General features: G+C 45.3%; 1 protein-coding gene across 5 annotated transcripts in view; it reads left to right on the forward strand.

Annotated features, from left to right (window-relative positions):
* Window positions 1-15,391, forward strand: part of LNX1 (ligand of numb-protein X 1) — a 315,851-nt gene that overhangs the window by 250,263 nt on the left and 50,197 nt on the right. For 4 of the 5 annotated variants that reach the window (XM_070757148.1, XM_070757145.1, XM_070757147.1 and 1 more), the window contains exons 4-5: window positions 5,825-5,986; window positions 13,621-13,823. In XM_070757148.1, coding sequence (XP_070613249.1) covers window positions 5,825-5,986; window positions 13,621-13,823 — 365 coding nt within the window. The remainder of the gene's footprint in view (window positions 1-5,824; window positions 5,987-13,620; window positions 13,824-15,391) is intronic. The other variant, XM_070757149.1, reaches the window with a different exon arrangement.

A 15,391-nucleotide genomic window follows, 5' to 3' on the forward strand; every position in this document is an offset into this window, starting at 1 on the left:
CACACTCAATGTTCCCCATGGTTTTGTAAATGTAAAAAAGGTGCCGCGGCTCAAAAAAGGTTGAAAATCACTGCAATATCCTATAAGACAGATGTGGCAATACCCACTAAATAAGTGTGAATAAGTGCGGACGTGAACTTACTTGTTGTCCAAGTCTAATACCCAAGTGTTAGAATTCATTCTTGGAATGTATTTTTATACAATACCTAGTAATTAGCCTACAGTAGATGGCAGAATTTATATGTGTATATATTTATGGTATATATTGGTTGCCGATCAATTTCTGGTCACAATTCAAAGTGTTGGTTATGACCTATAAAGCCCTTCATGGCATTGGACCAGAATATCTCTGAAAAGTATTAAGACGCCAGACCAAGTGCTAAACAGTGGTTCCCTTTATTCAGCTCTTTCTGCAAGTGACAATCAGCTGGGAACTCACCAGCCGGCAATGAGAAACTCGGCTCTATTTATACTCTTAAGGCTCGCGCCAAAAGAGCTGTCCTGCGTCTGAGCCAATCAGACGCAACCTAGTCTTTCCAATCTGCCTGGAGACAGCATTCACCTCAGGCAACTATTTACATGGCATATTTACATACTTAACACCCCTCCCTCCTTAGTCAATTGCATACTGTCCATCAATTGAGCCATGTGATGAAGTCCTCCAATCGAGTGGGTCTGCGCGAGGCTCGCTCAGACCTGCGCAGATCAGTTGAGTCTGGGACTTCATTGGTGGAGGTTGGCTCTCTGTCGGATCCGGAACCTGGCTGGGCCCGAGTGGGGGCTCCGGCCTGCTGCGCTGTCCGGATGGAAGCTGAATCGACGTCGGAGGAGGATGATGGTGGCTCGTCGGTGTTGTGGGAGCGTTCCAGCCTCAGTAAGCCCAAATCTACATCCAATAATTCTGGTTGTGCATAAGAGTCTGCTTTGGGGGAAGATGTTACAATGGCGGTTTGCTTATTTTCAGAGTTAATCCGCCCTCTTAAGTAATCAATGTGCCGTTTCCAAATACGGCCATCCTCTGTTTGTATTAAATATGTTTTAGGTCCCTTTTGTTGAATGACTTTCCCTTTTACCCATTGAACTCCCCCATCAAAATTCCTGGCAAATACATTTTGGCCTAGATACATGCTTCTTTCAGGTAATACAGACATTTCACCTTGACCCATGGTATTGGAATAGCGAGGGTGCAACCTGTCTAAAGGAGACCTTAGTTTTCGCCCCATTAAGACTTCTGCAGGGCTTCTATCGGTGGCAGCATTAGGAGTAATATGTTGCATTAACAGGAATTGGTCTAATTTATGTTGTATTTCCCCAGGGCCTGCTCTGCGCAGCGCCTCCTTCGCCACACGTACGTAACGTTCAGCCAACCCATTAGCCCATGGGGAGTAAGGGGAGATTAGCGCATGCCTGACCCCTAGATTACTCAAGAACACCTCAAACTGTCGAGCGGTCAATTGTGGCCCATTATCTGAAACAAGGACATCAGGACACCCATGGGTTGCAAATAAATGATACAGAGCCTTAATAGTGGCACATGTGGTTATATTTTGCATTGCCACTATCTCTACCCACTTAGAAAAAGCATCTACGACAACCAGGAAACACTGGGACCCAATGGGGCCAGCAAAATCTATGTGTATCCTGGACCAAGGTCCAGTGGGCTCTCCCCACTCCACGGGGGCAGTTCGAGGGGGATTTGGCCATGACTCTTGACAAGGGTCACACCTGGCTACCCAATGCTCAATATCAAGATCTAGGCCCGGCCACCACAGGTATCCCCTAGCCAAACCCTTCATTCTGACAATGCCTGGGTGTCCCACATGTAACATAGTCAGTACCTTTTTCCTAAGTGTTGCTGGAATGACCACTCGATCCCCCCACAGTACACATCCTTTTAGGTAGGACAATTCTAGTCGCTTTGTCTTAAAATCTGCCAGTCCCCCCTCCTCTGGTCCCCCATGCCAACCCCTGTGTATACAATTTATGACTGTTTGAAGAATTGGATCGGACTTAGTATGCTCAGCCACTTCCCTGGCTGAAGTTAGAGGGGTTTCTTCTATTTCTAATAGTAGTATATCTTCAGAAGGAACTGGGTCTTCCCCTCTTTGTGCCAAAGGGCACCTACTTAGTCCATCAGCGTGGCTTATGGACTTACCTCCCTTATGGATTAAGGTATACTGATAACTGGAGAGGAATAGAGCCCATCTAATTAGTCTAGGGGACATGAACGGAGGGGTAGGTTTATCTGAAGGCAACAGTCCCAAAAGGGGTTTGTGGTCAGTTATTAATTCAAACCTCCTTCCAAATAAGTAATTATGAAATTTCTTAATGCAAGCTATTAAAGCCAGGGCCTCCTTATCCAACTGGCTATAGTTACGTTCAGAAGAGGTCAACGTTCTAGAGAAAAACGCTATAGGTGCCTCAGTGTTGTCTGGCATTACGTGGGCCAATACTCCGCCCACCCCATAAGCCGAAGCATCGCATGTAAGCCTTATGGGCAAGACTGAACTGTACTGCACCACCACACTATTAGAAGTCAATAAGGTCTTTATTAGAGAAAATGCTTCGCGTTCAGGTCTGCCCCAGGTCCAGGGAATTCCCTTCTGAAGGAGTCGGTGGAGGGGTTCTGCGACCGTTGCCTTCTGTCTCAAAAAAATAGAATAAAAGTTCAGAAGACCTAAGAAAGCTTGTAGTTCAGTCTTATTGGTTGGTTCAGGTGCTTCGGTAATTGCTTTTAATTTCTCAGTTGTAGGGTGGATACCCTGACTGTCTATTCTATACCCTAGAAATTCAATGCTAGTGGTGCCCCACACACACTTGTCTGCTTTTACTCTGAGCCCTTTAGATTGGAGGCGTTGTAGCACAGCCCTGATTCTCTGGTTTAATTGGGGAATGGATTTAGCTGAAATTAGAATATCATCGAAGTAGGGTATGGTTCCTTCAAGACCCGTTAGCACACGCTCCATTAGACTCTGAAATATACCGGGGGCTATGCTTACCCCGAATTGCAATCTGGTGCATCTGAAAGCACCTCTGTGTGTGACAATTGTCTGAGCCAAAGAGGTAGGCTCATCGACCGGAAGCTGCAGGCATGCCTGAGCAAGGTCGATCTTTGCAAAAACCTTTCCTTCTCCTAGGGAGTGTAGGAGGTGCTGAACCACTGGTATGGGATAAGGGTGATGCTGAAGGGCCTTATTAATAGTAGATTTATAGTCCGCACAGACTCTTAACGAACCGTCCGGTTTTAATGGTGTGACAATTGGAGTCTCCCATGGTCCTTGCTCTACAGGGACTAGGATTCCTTGAGCAATAAGTTGGTCTAGCTGGTGGTCTAATTTAGGCAGCAAAGGTAAAGGAACCCTTCGTGGCTTCAGGCGGATGGGTGGGACCTTTGGGTCTATGGAGAAGGAGATAGGGTCCCCTTTATAAGTTCCCAAAGTTGGGCTGAATACTTCAGGAAACTCATGTACAAAATCTGGGGTATCAGAGGGGGACTGAACCAAACAGATGCCAGAGATCTCAATTCCTAAGGGGGGCATCCAGGTTAACCCAAGGAGGGAATGCCGTGCCCCATCTACAATTACCAAAGGTAGGGAACATTTTACAGATTTGAATTGTACAGGAATATCAACTTTACCCAATACAGGGATGACATGTCCCTGGAAATCCCTTATAATTAAAGCAGTTTGAGTTAACTTAGATTTACAAACATTTGGCATATACATTTTGAATTTGTCCCAAGGCATAATAGAGTGTTTAGACCCGGTGTCCAGTTCTAAATCACAAGGCTTGCCATTTAGAAGTAGAGAAATAATGATTTTGGTGCCTTGCGTTGCATTTGCGCAATTTACGTAAGTTTGACAGTTACCTCTGTTGTAGTCGCGGTTAGCGGCTGAGTTGGTTTTCCGGTTGAAAGATCTTGGAGGCCGGTTTTCTCGGGCTTGTGGAGCCTGGTAGGAGAATCGCTGTTGGCGAGGAGCGGAAAAGGTTTCTTCAGGCAGGGAAGCCCGGCAGGCCTCAGCGATGTGACCGCGCCGATTGCAGCAGCGACAGATGGCATCCCGGAACGGGCAGCGAAGTCGCGGATGATTTCCCCGGCAACCCGGGCATGGGGCTGGTGGGCGAGGGTATCTTGGTTGTCTTGAGGGGTCGTTCGGAAGCAGGAGGCATGTGTCGTCGTCGGCGGCTGGAGGGCTGAGGTCGTCTGCTGGGTCAGCTGCGGAGGAGATTTTGGAGACGGTTTCTTTGTTTTCGTGGCTTTGGAGGTCTTTGGCTGCTGCTTCGGCGACCTCGGCAGTCTGGGCGAGTTTAATGACGTTTTGCAAAGTAGGTTCGTCCTCGGTGAGGAGTTTGTTGCGCACTGTGGCGTTTTTCATGCCGAATATAATCGCGTCTGTTAGTCGGGCTTCTGGGCTGTCAAAACGGCATTTTGACAGTACAGTTCGGAGTCTGGTGGCGAATTGGTTAATAGACTCAGCTTCTCGTTGGGCCATCCTGGAGAACTGATGGCGGTATACCACAGCCGGCTTCGTGGGTTTGAAGTGTCCCGCAAGCTTGGATTGTAAGTCTGGCCACGGCACGTTCTTGGCTGGAAGCGGATCGGTGAGCGTTTGAACCAGATCGAAAATTTCGGGGCCGCAATAGTTAAGGAAGATGGCTCGCTTTCTGTCGTCTTCGGCGGTCCCCATACCGGCGGCTTCCAGGAAGATTTCGAAGCGGGTCATGTAGGCTTCCCAGGACGCCTTTTCGGGGTCGAAGTAGTCGGGTGCTCGGCCGATCTGCGAAGGATTCATCTTGCTCGTAGGTTCTCTCCGGTTCTCGTCGCCAGTGAAAAGTATTAAGACGCCAGACCAAGTGCTAAACAGTGGTTCCCTTTATTCAGCTCTTTCTGCAAGTGACAATCAGCTGGGAACTCACCAGCCGGCAATGAGAAACTCGGCTCTATTTATACTCTTAAGGCTCGCGCCAAAAGAGCTGTCCTGCGTCTGAGCCAATCAGACGCAACCTAGTCTTTCCAATCTGCCTGGAGACAGCATTCACCTCAGGCAACTATTTACATGGCATATTTACATACTTAACAATCTCCAAGACCGCCTTCTGCAGCACGAATCCCAGCGACCGATTAGGTCCCACAGAGTCGGCCTTCTCCGGGTCCCGTCAACTAAACAATGTCAGTTGGCGGGCCCCAGGGGAAGAGCCTTCTCTGTGGTGGCCCTGACTCTGGAACCAGCTCCCCCCAGAGATTAGAACTGCCCCTACCCTCCTTGCCTTTCGTAAACTCCTCAAAACCCACCTTTGTCATCAGGCATGTGGGAACTGAGATATCTCCCCCGGGCCTATACAATTTATGTATGGTATGTTTGTATGTATGTCTGCTTAATAATGGGGTTTTTTAAATATTTTAAATTGTAAATTATTAGATTTGTCATGAACTGTTTTTATTGTATTGTGAGCCGCCCCGAGTCTACGGAGAGGGGCGGCATACAAATCTAATAAATAATACTAATAATAATAATAATAATAATAATATACTCTATGCTCTTTTGTTTTTAAGTAGAATTTCCTGTTTTCTGTTATAATAAAATAGTTGAGCAGTAAAGCACATGGTGACTGTACTCTTTGTTTGGTCTGTATGGTGCTTTACATAAACAGAATTTCTAACACTAAAATACTATGTTACACTGAGCTTTCCACTGGCTAACATATACTAAGGGTCTTGTGCAATGATGGAATAAGGTTTAAGGTTATCTTCACTTTAGCAATAAGTAAGATTTTCTGATTATTCAGCCCAGGCCTAAATATTCTCTGTCTTCTTCCTCTTCAGCCACAGCTCCACAGTTTGAGCGTTCTACAGTACGAAGCAGGTCTTTTAAAAAGATAAACAGAGCTCTCAACATCCTCCGAAGGACAAAAAGTGGCAGTGCCGTGGCTAACCATGTTGAACAGGAACGAGAAAACATTGAAAATCTGATCGCTTCAGAGGCAGGTAATCATTTTTTTCCTCCAACTTATAAAAACTTCATTTTTTTTCCCAACTCCAGATTCTATTGTAGGATATAAAAATAAAATAAAACAATAAAGTCAGTATAGGACAGTGATGGCGAAGCAATGGCACAGATGGCCAAATCTACTGGCATACTAGCTGTTACCCTAACTCATCTCCAAAATGCACGTGTGTGCCGGCCAGCTGATTTTTGGCTCACAGAGGCTCTGGGAGGATGATTTTGACATCCAGAGAGCCTCCGGGAGGATGGGGGAGGGCACTTTTACTCTCCCTCGGCTTCGGGGAAGCCTTTGGAGTCTGGGGAGAGACGGGGTGGTGCAGCAGGTAGAGTGCTGTATTGCAGGCCACTGAATCTGACTTGTAGATCTGTAGGTCAGCGGTTCAAATCTCATCACCGGCTCAGGGTTGACTCAGCCTTCCATCCTTCCGAGGTGGGTAAAATGAGGACCCGGATTGTGGGGGCAATAGCCTAGCTCTATTTTAAAAAGTGCTATTGCTAACATGTTGTAAGCCGCCCTGAGTCTAAGGAGACGGGCGGCATAAAAATTGAATGAATGAATGAATGAATGAATGAATGAATGAATGAATGAATAAATAAATAAATAAATAAATAAAACATGACCCTACTGGATGCACCAGAAGTAACAGGCCATTTTTGGCCTTCAGAGGGCCTGTGGGGAGTGGAGAAGTTGTTTTCGCCCTCCCCAGGCATTGAATTATGGGTGTGGGCACTCACGCATGCATGATAGCACCCACCCACGCTCTTTCAGCACCGGAGGGAAAAAGGTTCGCCATCACTAGTATAGGATCTCCTGCCCTGGGCAGGGAAGTTAGACTAGAAGGACCTCCAAGGTTCCTTCCAATCAGTAGTGGGTTCAGGAATTAGTTTGCTAGTAGTTCATGCACGCACAGAAGCATACCAGGTGGATAGGCGGAGCCTTCCGCCGCCACCACCAGTGTTACTAGTTCTAAGAACCGGTCCAAACTGGGAACAACCTCCTGCTTCTTCCAACCCTATTATTTTAAGTTCTATATTTCACCTTTTTGATCATGAGCTGGGGTGGCGCAGCAGGTAGAGTGCTGTACTGCAGGCCACTGAAGCTGACTGTAGATCTGTAGGTCAGCGGTTCAAATCTCATCACCGGCTCAAGGTTGACTCAGCCTTCCATCCATCCGAGGTGGGTAAAATGAGGACCCGGATTTTGGGGGCAATATGCTGGCTCTGTTAAAAAGTGCTATTGCTAACATGTTGTGAGCTGCCCTGAGTCTAATGAGAAGGGCGACATAAAAATTGAATAAATAAATAAGTAAGTAGGTAGGTAGGTAGGTAGGTAGGTAGGTAGGTAGGTAGATAGATAGATAGATAGATAGATAGATAGATAGATAGATAGATAGATAGATAGATAGATAGATAGATAGATAGATAGATAGATAGATAAATGTATGTGTGCTGGAGCTGACATAGGCAATGCTTTGCTTGCAGGGGTGGGCAGCAGGCAGGACGGGGTGGAACACAGTTCCACTGCTGGAAATGAAGATGAGTGTGCAGCTCCAGCTGATTGGCGGCTGTCACTTCTGTCACTTCTTGGATTACTGGTTTCAGCTCGGCTCTCCTTTTTTTCCATGCTGCTGCTGCTTCATCTGGGCTCTTTGCTTTTTTCCTCTTTCCTCCTTCCTAAATCTAAAATCAACCTGGGCTTTCCACCTTATGATGGCCTTTCTTTCAAAATTAAATGCTACGTGCTTAGTTTTAACTTATTTAAAGCAATGTTGTGATTAATAGGAATTTTACCCCAAAATAAAGGGTGGTGGGGGAATATAATTCACTGGGGGGAAAAAATCATAAATAATTTTCCTCCCAGCAGTGAGCGTTTAGTGAATTTATGCACACCCTCAATCTTTAATTGCATGTCTGCAGAGCAGGATGTCTTGATTTACTACCCAAGGCCTATGAGGAGGGCTCGGTGCTAAATTCGCAGACAACTTGCAACATATGCTAAAAAATGTGGGCAAACAAGCTGGAAAACCAAGCGATTCAAAGGAAAACCAGAGCTTTGTTCACATCCACCATTTTATTTATTTTATTTATTTGTTTTGTCCAATACACAATGAGGATTTTAGTGGGTATATATCTATATACCAGTGTTTTTCAACCAGTGTGCCGTGGCACACTAGTGTGCCGCGAGACACGGTCAGGTGTGCCGCAAAGAAGGAAGCTCAGGTTCTGGTCTCACAACTTTTTGCTGAGAGAGAGAGAGAAAGAGAGTGAGACAGAGAGAGAAAGAAAGAGTGAGAGAAAGAGAGAAAGAAAAAAAGAGAGAAAGAGAGAGAGAGAAAGCAAGAGAGAGAGAAAAGAGAGAGAGAAAGAGTGAGAAAGAAAGCAAGAGTGAGAGAGAGAAAGCAAGAGAGAGAGAGAAAATAAGAGTGAGAGAGAAAGAAAGCAAGAGAGAGAGAGAGAGAGAAAGAAAGCAAGAAAGAGAGAGAAAAAAGGAGAGGAAGGAAGAGAGAGAGAAATGAGCAAAGAGGGGAGGAAAAAAGAGAAATGAGGAAATGATTGAGACAGAGAATGAGAGGAAAGAGAGAGAAACAAGAGAGAGAGAGAGAGAAGTGACTCTTTTAAAAACATATGATAAAAAGCACCTAAAAAATAAGAGAGGAAACCCCCCAGCCCTCACCTGTTTTTGGAAATGGTTCAAGAGTATGTATACACACACACAGATACACAAGAGGGGGAGGAGACAGGGATGGAAAAAGAGAGGAGAGTGTCTTAGAGTGTCGTTTTGTGTCCTTTTGGTTGGTGGTGTGCCCCAGGATTTTGTAAATGTAAAAAATGTGCCGCGGCTCAAAAAAGGTTGAAAATCACTGCTATATACACATAGTAAAATACACAATGAAGGTTATAGAGGAGATACTCATAGTAAAATATATCTAAGAAATAATAGAAAAGAAGGTATAGTAATAGAACATATCAATGAAAGAATAGAAGAAGAAATATAAGAATAGAAGAAAGGTATAGGAGATATAGGAGAGCAATAGGACAGGGGACGGAAGGCACTCTAGTGCACTTGTACTCGCCCCTTACTGACGTCTTAGGAATCTGGAGAGGTCAACCATAGATAATCTAAGGGTAAAGTGTTGGGGGTTTGGGGATGACACTATGGAGTTGAATGCTCTGCTCCTCGAACGGAGGATACGTGTGGCCCATCTGCTTTGAAGACTCAGTGACAGATCAAAACTGGGACCCATGATAGCTGTACTGTTTGCACAGTGTACGGTTTTGCAGAGAGGGCCTCCTGTTGAGTTAGACTTTAAAGAGAATAATATACCAAATGCCTTTTGGCTCTCAGCTGTTACCGCCTACTTTCTGCAGTCATCTGCGTCCATGATGATTCGTATTCATTTAATCTGGTCAAGGTTCAGGAGTAGGCTGTTTCTAAAATTATACTTCCTACTTCACAGCTTTCCCTGAGGTCAGTTGCAGTTCAAATGTTTAACTGCCAGTATTATTTTAACTTTCCTCTTGGTAGCTGTCAGCCAGGGGTGTGTTCTAAGCCAGTGAAGGGCTACCAAAAGTTTTACTACCACATGGTGGGCATGGCTTATGCAGGATGCCCTGCACTTTCTTTCATGAGAACATAAGAAGAGCCATGCTGAATCAGGCCAAAGCCCATCGAGTCCAGCATTCTGTGTCACACAGTAGCCCACCAATTGTCCATGGGGATCTTGAGCAGAAAGAGAAGGCAGAAACCTCCCTTTCCCTTGACCCCCCAACAAATGGTACTCAAGGGAATCCTACCTGCCTCAGCCAACATAGAGGCGGCACATGGACATCCGTTTCAATAACCACCAATACACTTGGCATCCATTAATCTGTCTAATCCTGCCTTGGATCTATCCAGGCTGACAGCCGTCACGACCTCTTCTGGAAGTGAATTCCATAAACCAATGACCCTCTGGTACAGTGGTCCCCAAACTACGGCCCACGGGCCGCATGTGGCCCACTGAGGCCATTTATCCGGCCCACGGGTGAGTGACAGGAAACCAGAAAACCTTGTATAGCCAATCAGATGTTAACAAAAGAAAATTAAAAACAAAACATAAACATATATGAATTTCAGACTTCTTCCCCCGCTCTAAATAGTACATTCCATTTTGCTTTTTACTTTAAAATAAGGTATGTGCAGTGTGCATAGGGATTTGTTCATAGTTTTTTTTAATAGTCCGGCCCTCCAACAGTCCGAGGGACAGTGAACTGGCCCCCTGTGTAAAAAGTTTGGGGACCCCTGCTCTGGTAGGTGGGTAGGGAGGGAGGGAGGGAGGGAGAGAGAGGCAGGCAGGCAGGCAGGCAGGCAGACAGACAGACAGACAGACAGACAGACAGACAGATATATTAGAGGGGGGGCTAACCATGGTAGCCTATATCTAACCAAAAACAAGCTCCACAGAGCAGCCTTCCCCAGCCAATACAGTGGTACCTCTACCTGCAAACAGCTCTACGAACTTTTCTAGATAAGAACCGGGTGTTCAAGATTTTTTTGCCTCTTCTCAAGAATCATTTTCCACTTACAAACCCGAGCCTCCAAAACTGTAACCAGAAAAGGCAGGGAGAAGCCCTTGGGGCCTCTCTAGGAATCTACTGGGAGGAAACAGGGCCGTAAAAGGTGGGAAGAAGCCTCCATGGGGCCTCTCTAGGAATCTCCTGGGAGGAAACATGGCCTCCACCCTCCCTGTGGTTTCCCCAATTGCATGCATTGTTTGCTTTTACATTGATTCCCATGGGAAAAATTGCTTCTTCTTACAAACTTTTCTACTTAAGAACCTGGTCACGGAACGAATTAAGTTCGTAACTAGAGGTACCACTATATTTGTAAAAGTAACAAGGAGTGGGTACAAATAGACTAAACAAATGCATAGAGACGCTGTGCGTGTGTGAATGAGAAATACTTTTTCCAAATCTTGTTTGTAGCCTGGGAAAAGCCTGGTATTTTCTTGTCATCGTCTACAGATTTGGCCGTCTCGTATCCCTCTTGACCAATCCCTCCCCCCTCAAACATGTGCAGAAAAAAGTATAAAGTAAGATTAGAAACATCAAGAGAAGAAAAACTCTACCTAGGATAGCTTTTGCAGTCTATTCCCACATAAACAGTGGAGGTTTAAGGAGCCTATGGCAGCCAGGGGGATGTTGCTTCGCTGGAAAACTTAGGCAACAAGATTAAAAAGCAATAAATGAGATTTAAAAGAGCAGATCCAGGTGGATAAGGATGCTATGAATAGAATTGTGGGCTTAAAACTGACTCTGGCACTGATTAAGAAACTCTTTTATCAGCCATGGTAGCAGAGTTTCCTAGACAAATGCACTGAAATTACGGTAGCAATAAGTGGAGTGGTGGCGCAGTGGTTAGAATGCAGTATTGCAGGCTAATTCTGCCAACCATTAGCAGTTTGATTCTCACTGACACAAGGTTGACTCGGCCTTCCATCCGTCTGAAAAGAAAAAAAATCCAAAAAAAAATAATCCAAAAAATATTGCAGTGCCCATGGACAGGCGCCGAATAAATCAGTCTGATCTAGGAGGAATCCCCCTTTGCACAAAAGGTAATTAAGTGGCACAAATTCACTTAACAACTGTCTCCCGTAGCATCAGAAATTTTAGATTCCATTGTGGTCATAAGTCAAGAACTACCGGTACTTGACAGATGAAATAGTTGATGTTGAACATAATAATAATAATAATAATAATAATAATAATAATAATAATAATAATAATAATTTATTTATTTATTTTATTTATTACTTAGATTTGTATGCCGCCCCTCTCCGAAGACTCGGGGCGGCTCACAACATGTAAAAAACAAATCATAAGCAATCAGACAAATTTAAAACATTTAAATATTTTAAAAAAACCCCATATGCTAACAGTCACACACACAGACATACCATGCATAAATTAAACGTGCCCAGGGGGAGATGTTTCAGTTCCCCCATGCCTGACGGCAAAGGTGGGTTTTAAGGAGTTTACGGAAGGCAGGAAGAGTAGGGGCAGTTCTAATCTCCGGGGGGAGTTGGTTCCAGAGGGCCGGGGCCGCCACAGAGAAGGCTCTTCCCCTGGGGCCCGCCAACCGACATTGTTTAGTTGACGGGACCCGGAGAAGGCCCACTCTGTGGGACCTAATCGGTCGCTGGGATTCGTGCGGCAGGAGGCGGTCTCGGAGATATTCTGGTCCGATGCCATGAAGGGCTTTAAAGGTCATAACCAACACTTTGAATTGTGACCGGAAATTGATCGGCAACCAATGCAGACTGCGGAGTGATGGTGAAACATGGGCATACCTAGGTAGGCCCATGACTGCTCTCGCAGCTGCATTTTGCACGATCTGAAGTTTCCGAACACTTTTCAAAGGTAGCCCCATGTAGAGAGCATTACAGTAGTCGAACCTCGAGGTGATGAGGGCATGAGTGACTGTGAGCAATGAGTCCCGGTCCAGATAGGGCCGCAACTGGTGCACCAGGCAATAATAATAATAATAACAACAACAACAACAACAAACAACAAACAACAAACAACAAAAACAGAATTGGAAGGGACCTTGGAGGTCTTCTAGTCCAGTGTTTCCCAACCTTGGCAACTTGAATATATTTGGACTTCAACTCCCAGAATTCCCCAGCCAGCGAATGCTGGCTAGGGAATTCTGGGAGTTGAAGTCCAGATATCTTGAAGTTGCCAAGGTTGGGAAACACTGTTCTAGTCCAATCCCCTGCTTATGCAGGAAACCCTACACCACTTCAGACAGATGGTTATCCAACATCATCTTAAAAACTTCCAGTGTTGGAATATTCACAACTTCTGGAGGCAAGCTGTTCCACTGATCAATTGTTCTATCTGTCAGGAAATTTCTCCTTAGTTTTAAGTTGCTTTTCTCTTTGTTTAGTTTCCACCCATTGCTTCTTGTCCTGCCCTCAGGTGCTTTGGAGAATAGGTTGACCCATTCTCCTTTGTGACAACCCCTGAGATATTGGGAGACTGCTATCATGTCTCCCCTGGTCCTTCTTCTCATCAAACTAGCCATGCCCAGTTCCTGCAAATGGTCTTATTTATTTATTTATTCAATTTTTATGCCGCCCTTCTCCTTAGACTCAGGGCGGCTTACAACATGTTAGCAATAGCACTTTTTAGCAGAGCCAGCATATTGCCCTCACAATCCGGGTCCTCATTTTACCCACCTCGGAAGGATGGAAGGCCGAGTCAACCTTGAGCCGGTGATGAGATTTGAACCGCTGACCTATAGATTTACAGTCAGCTTCAGTGGCCTGCAATACAGCACTCTACCTGCTGCGCCACCCCAGCTCTTCATATGTTTTAGTCCCTAGTCCCCTAATTATCTTTGTCGCTCTTCTCTGCACTTTTTCTAGAGTCTCAACATCCTTTCTGCATCCCTTTTGCATAACTTTCAGCTTTTAGCAACGCTGATTCCTTATAATAAGTACCAGATCTCTCAAAATCTAACTCTTAACTAATGTGGAAGTGCGTCATGTTTTGCGTTCTTGCATAAAAAGAAAAAAAAAGAAGAACAAAACTCATTCATTTAAAATGCAATCCTTTTCTGCATTTGTTTCAGCCTCTCCAAGGTTATATCATCTCATTCCAGATGGTGAAATGACCAGCATTAAGATCAACCGCAGGAACCCCCAGGAAGCTCTTGCCATTAGAGTAGTGGGGGGCAGCGAAACGCCTTTGATTCACATAATCATTCAACATATTTATCGAGACGGTGTCATTTTCAGAGATGGAAGGCTATTGCCGGGAGATATGATCCTGAAGGTAAACGTTCAGACAACTGAGCAGGGAATAAAAGGGGCCTGAAGAGCTATAGGCCCAATTTCTAAGAAGGGGTTCTAATTGGAAGCCAGGCTTGGTAAACAACTGAGCAGGGGTGAAATCCAACAGGTTTGGACAGGTTCTGGAGAACGGGTAGCGGAAAGTTTGAGTGGTTCAGAGAACTGGCAAATAGCACCTCTGGGTGGCCCCAGAGTGGGGAGGGAATGGGGATTTTGCAGTATCCTTCCCCTGGAGTGGGGAGGGAATGGGGATTTTGCAGGATCCTTCCCCCAGGAGTAGGGAACTGAAAAGGGATTTTGCAGTATCCTTCCCCTGGAGTGGGGAGGGAATGGGGATTTTGCAGGATCCTTCCCCCAGGAGTAGGGAACTGAAAAGGGATTTTGCAGTATCCTTCCCCTGGAGTGGGGAGGGAATGGGGATTTTGCAGGATCCTTCCCCCAGGAGTAGGGAACTGAAAAGGGATTTTGCAGGATCCTTCCCCCAGGAGTAGGGAAGGGAATGTGGATTTTGCAGGATCCTTCCCCTGGAGTGGGGAGGGAATGTGGATTTTGCAGGATCCTTCCCCCAGGAGTAGGGAAGGGAATGGGGATTTTGCAGGATCCTTCCCCCAGGAGTAGGGAAGGGAATGTGGATTTTGCAGGATCCTTCCCCTGGAGTGGGGAGGGAATGGGGATTTTGCAGGATCCTTCCCCCAGGAGTAGGGAAGGGAATGTGGATTTTGCAGGATCCTTCCCCTGGAGTGGGGAGGGAATGGGGATTTTGCAGGATCCTTCCCCCAGGAGTAGGGAAGGGAATGTGGATTTTGCAGGATCCTTCCCCTGGAGTGGGGAGGGAATGTGGATTTTGCAGGATCCTTTCCCCAGGAGTAGGGAAGGGATGTGGATTTTGCAGGATCCTTCCCCTGGAGTGGGGAGGGAATGGGGATAATGCAGTCAGAAGATCTGAATAATAGTTCAGCCATACAAACCAGATACATTAAAGCGTGTAAAATAGTATTTACTTTAGCAAATATCGTAGTCAAATTAAACAGTCCAGTCAGACACAGTCAAATCAGTCAATAATTCTCAATACATTTCACAATACCATAAGCCTTACTTGTGCAGCTTACAAATACATAAACCAGCATTGAACACACAGTTCTTACTACAGCAATACCAAATATAGAAAATAACAGAGACAGAGAGAAACAATCATGCTTCTGGCTCCCTCTTGTGGCAATCTCATACACTAACACTTAAAGCTATAGTGCTTCAATACATACAAGCATTCATTGTTAGCTTGTTTATATATTGCCAAACCCAACCTCTTCTGTATATAGTACAGTACTAACATAAACTGACCAGACGTCCTGCTTTTGGTGGGACAGTCCCGCTTTTGAGCAATTTGTCCCACGTCCTGTGGTGTTTTTAAAAACTCCCGATTTTTAAAAAAACTGAGGTCTGGTCACCTTAGCTTTGGAGAATATAAACTACGGCGATTTAGTGTGCATTCAAAGTGACAATAAAATTGTTTCTAAAATTTCTTAAGTTTTCTAAAAGTACTACGGGGAA

The sequence above is a fragment of the Erythrolamprus reginae genome, chromosome 7, assembly GCF_031021105.1.
Source record: "Erythrolamprus reginae isolate rEryReg1 chromosome 7, rEryReg1.hap1, whole genome shotgun sequence".
In the NCBI taxonomy this organism is placed as follows: Eukaryota; Metazoa; Chordata; class Lepidosauria; order Squamata; family Dipsadidae; genus Erythrolamprus; species Erythrolamprus reginae.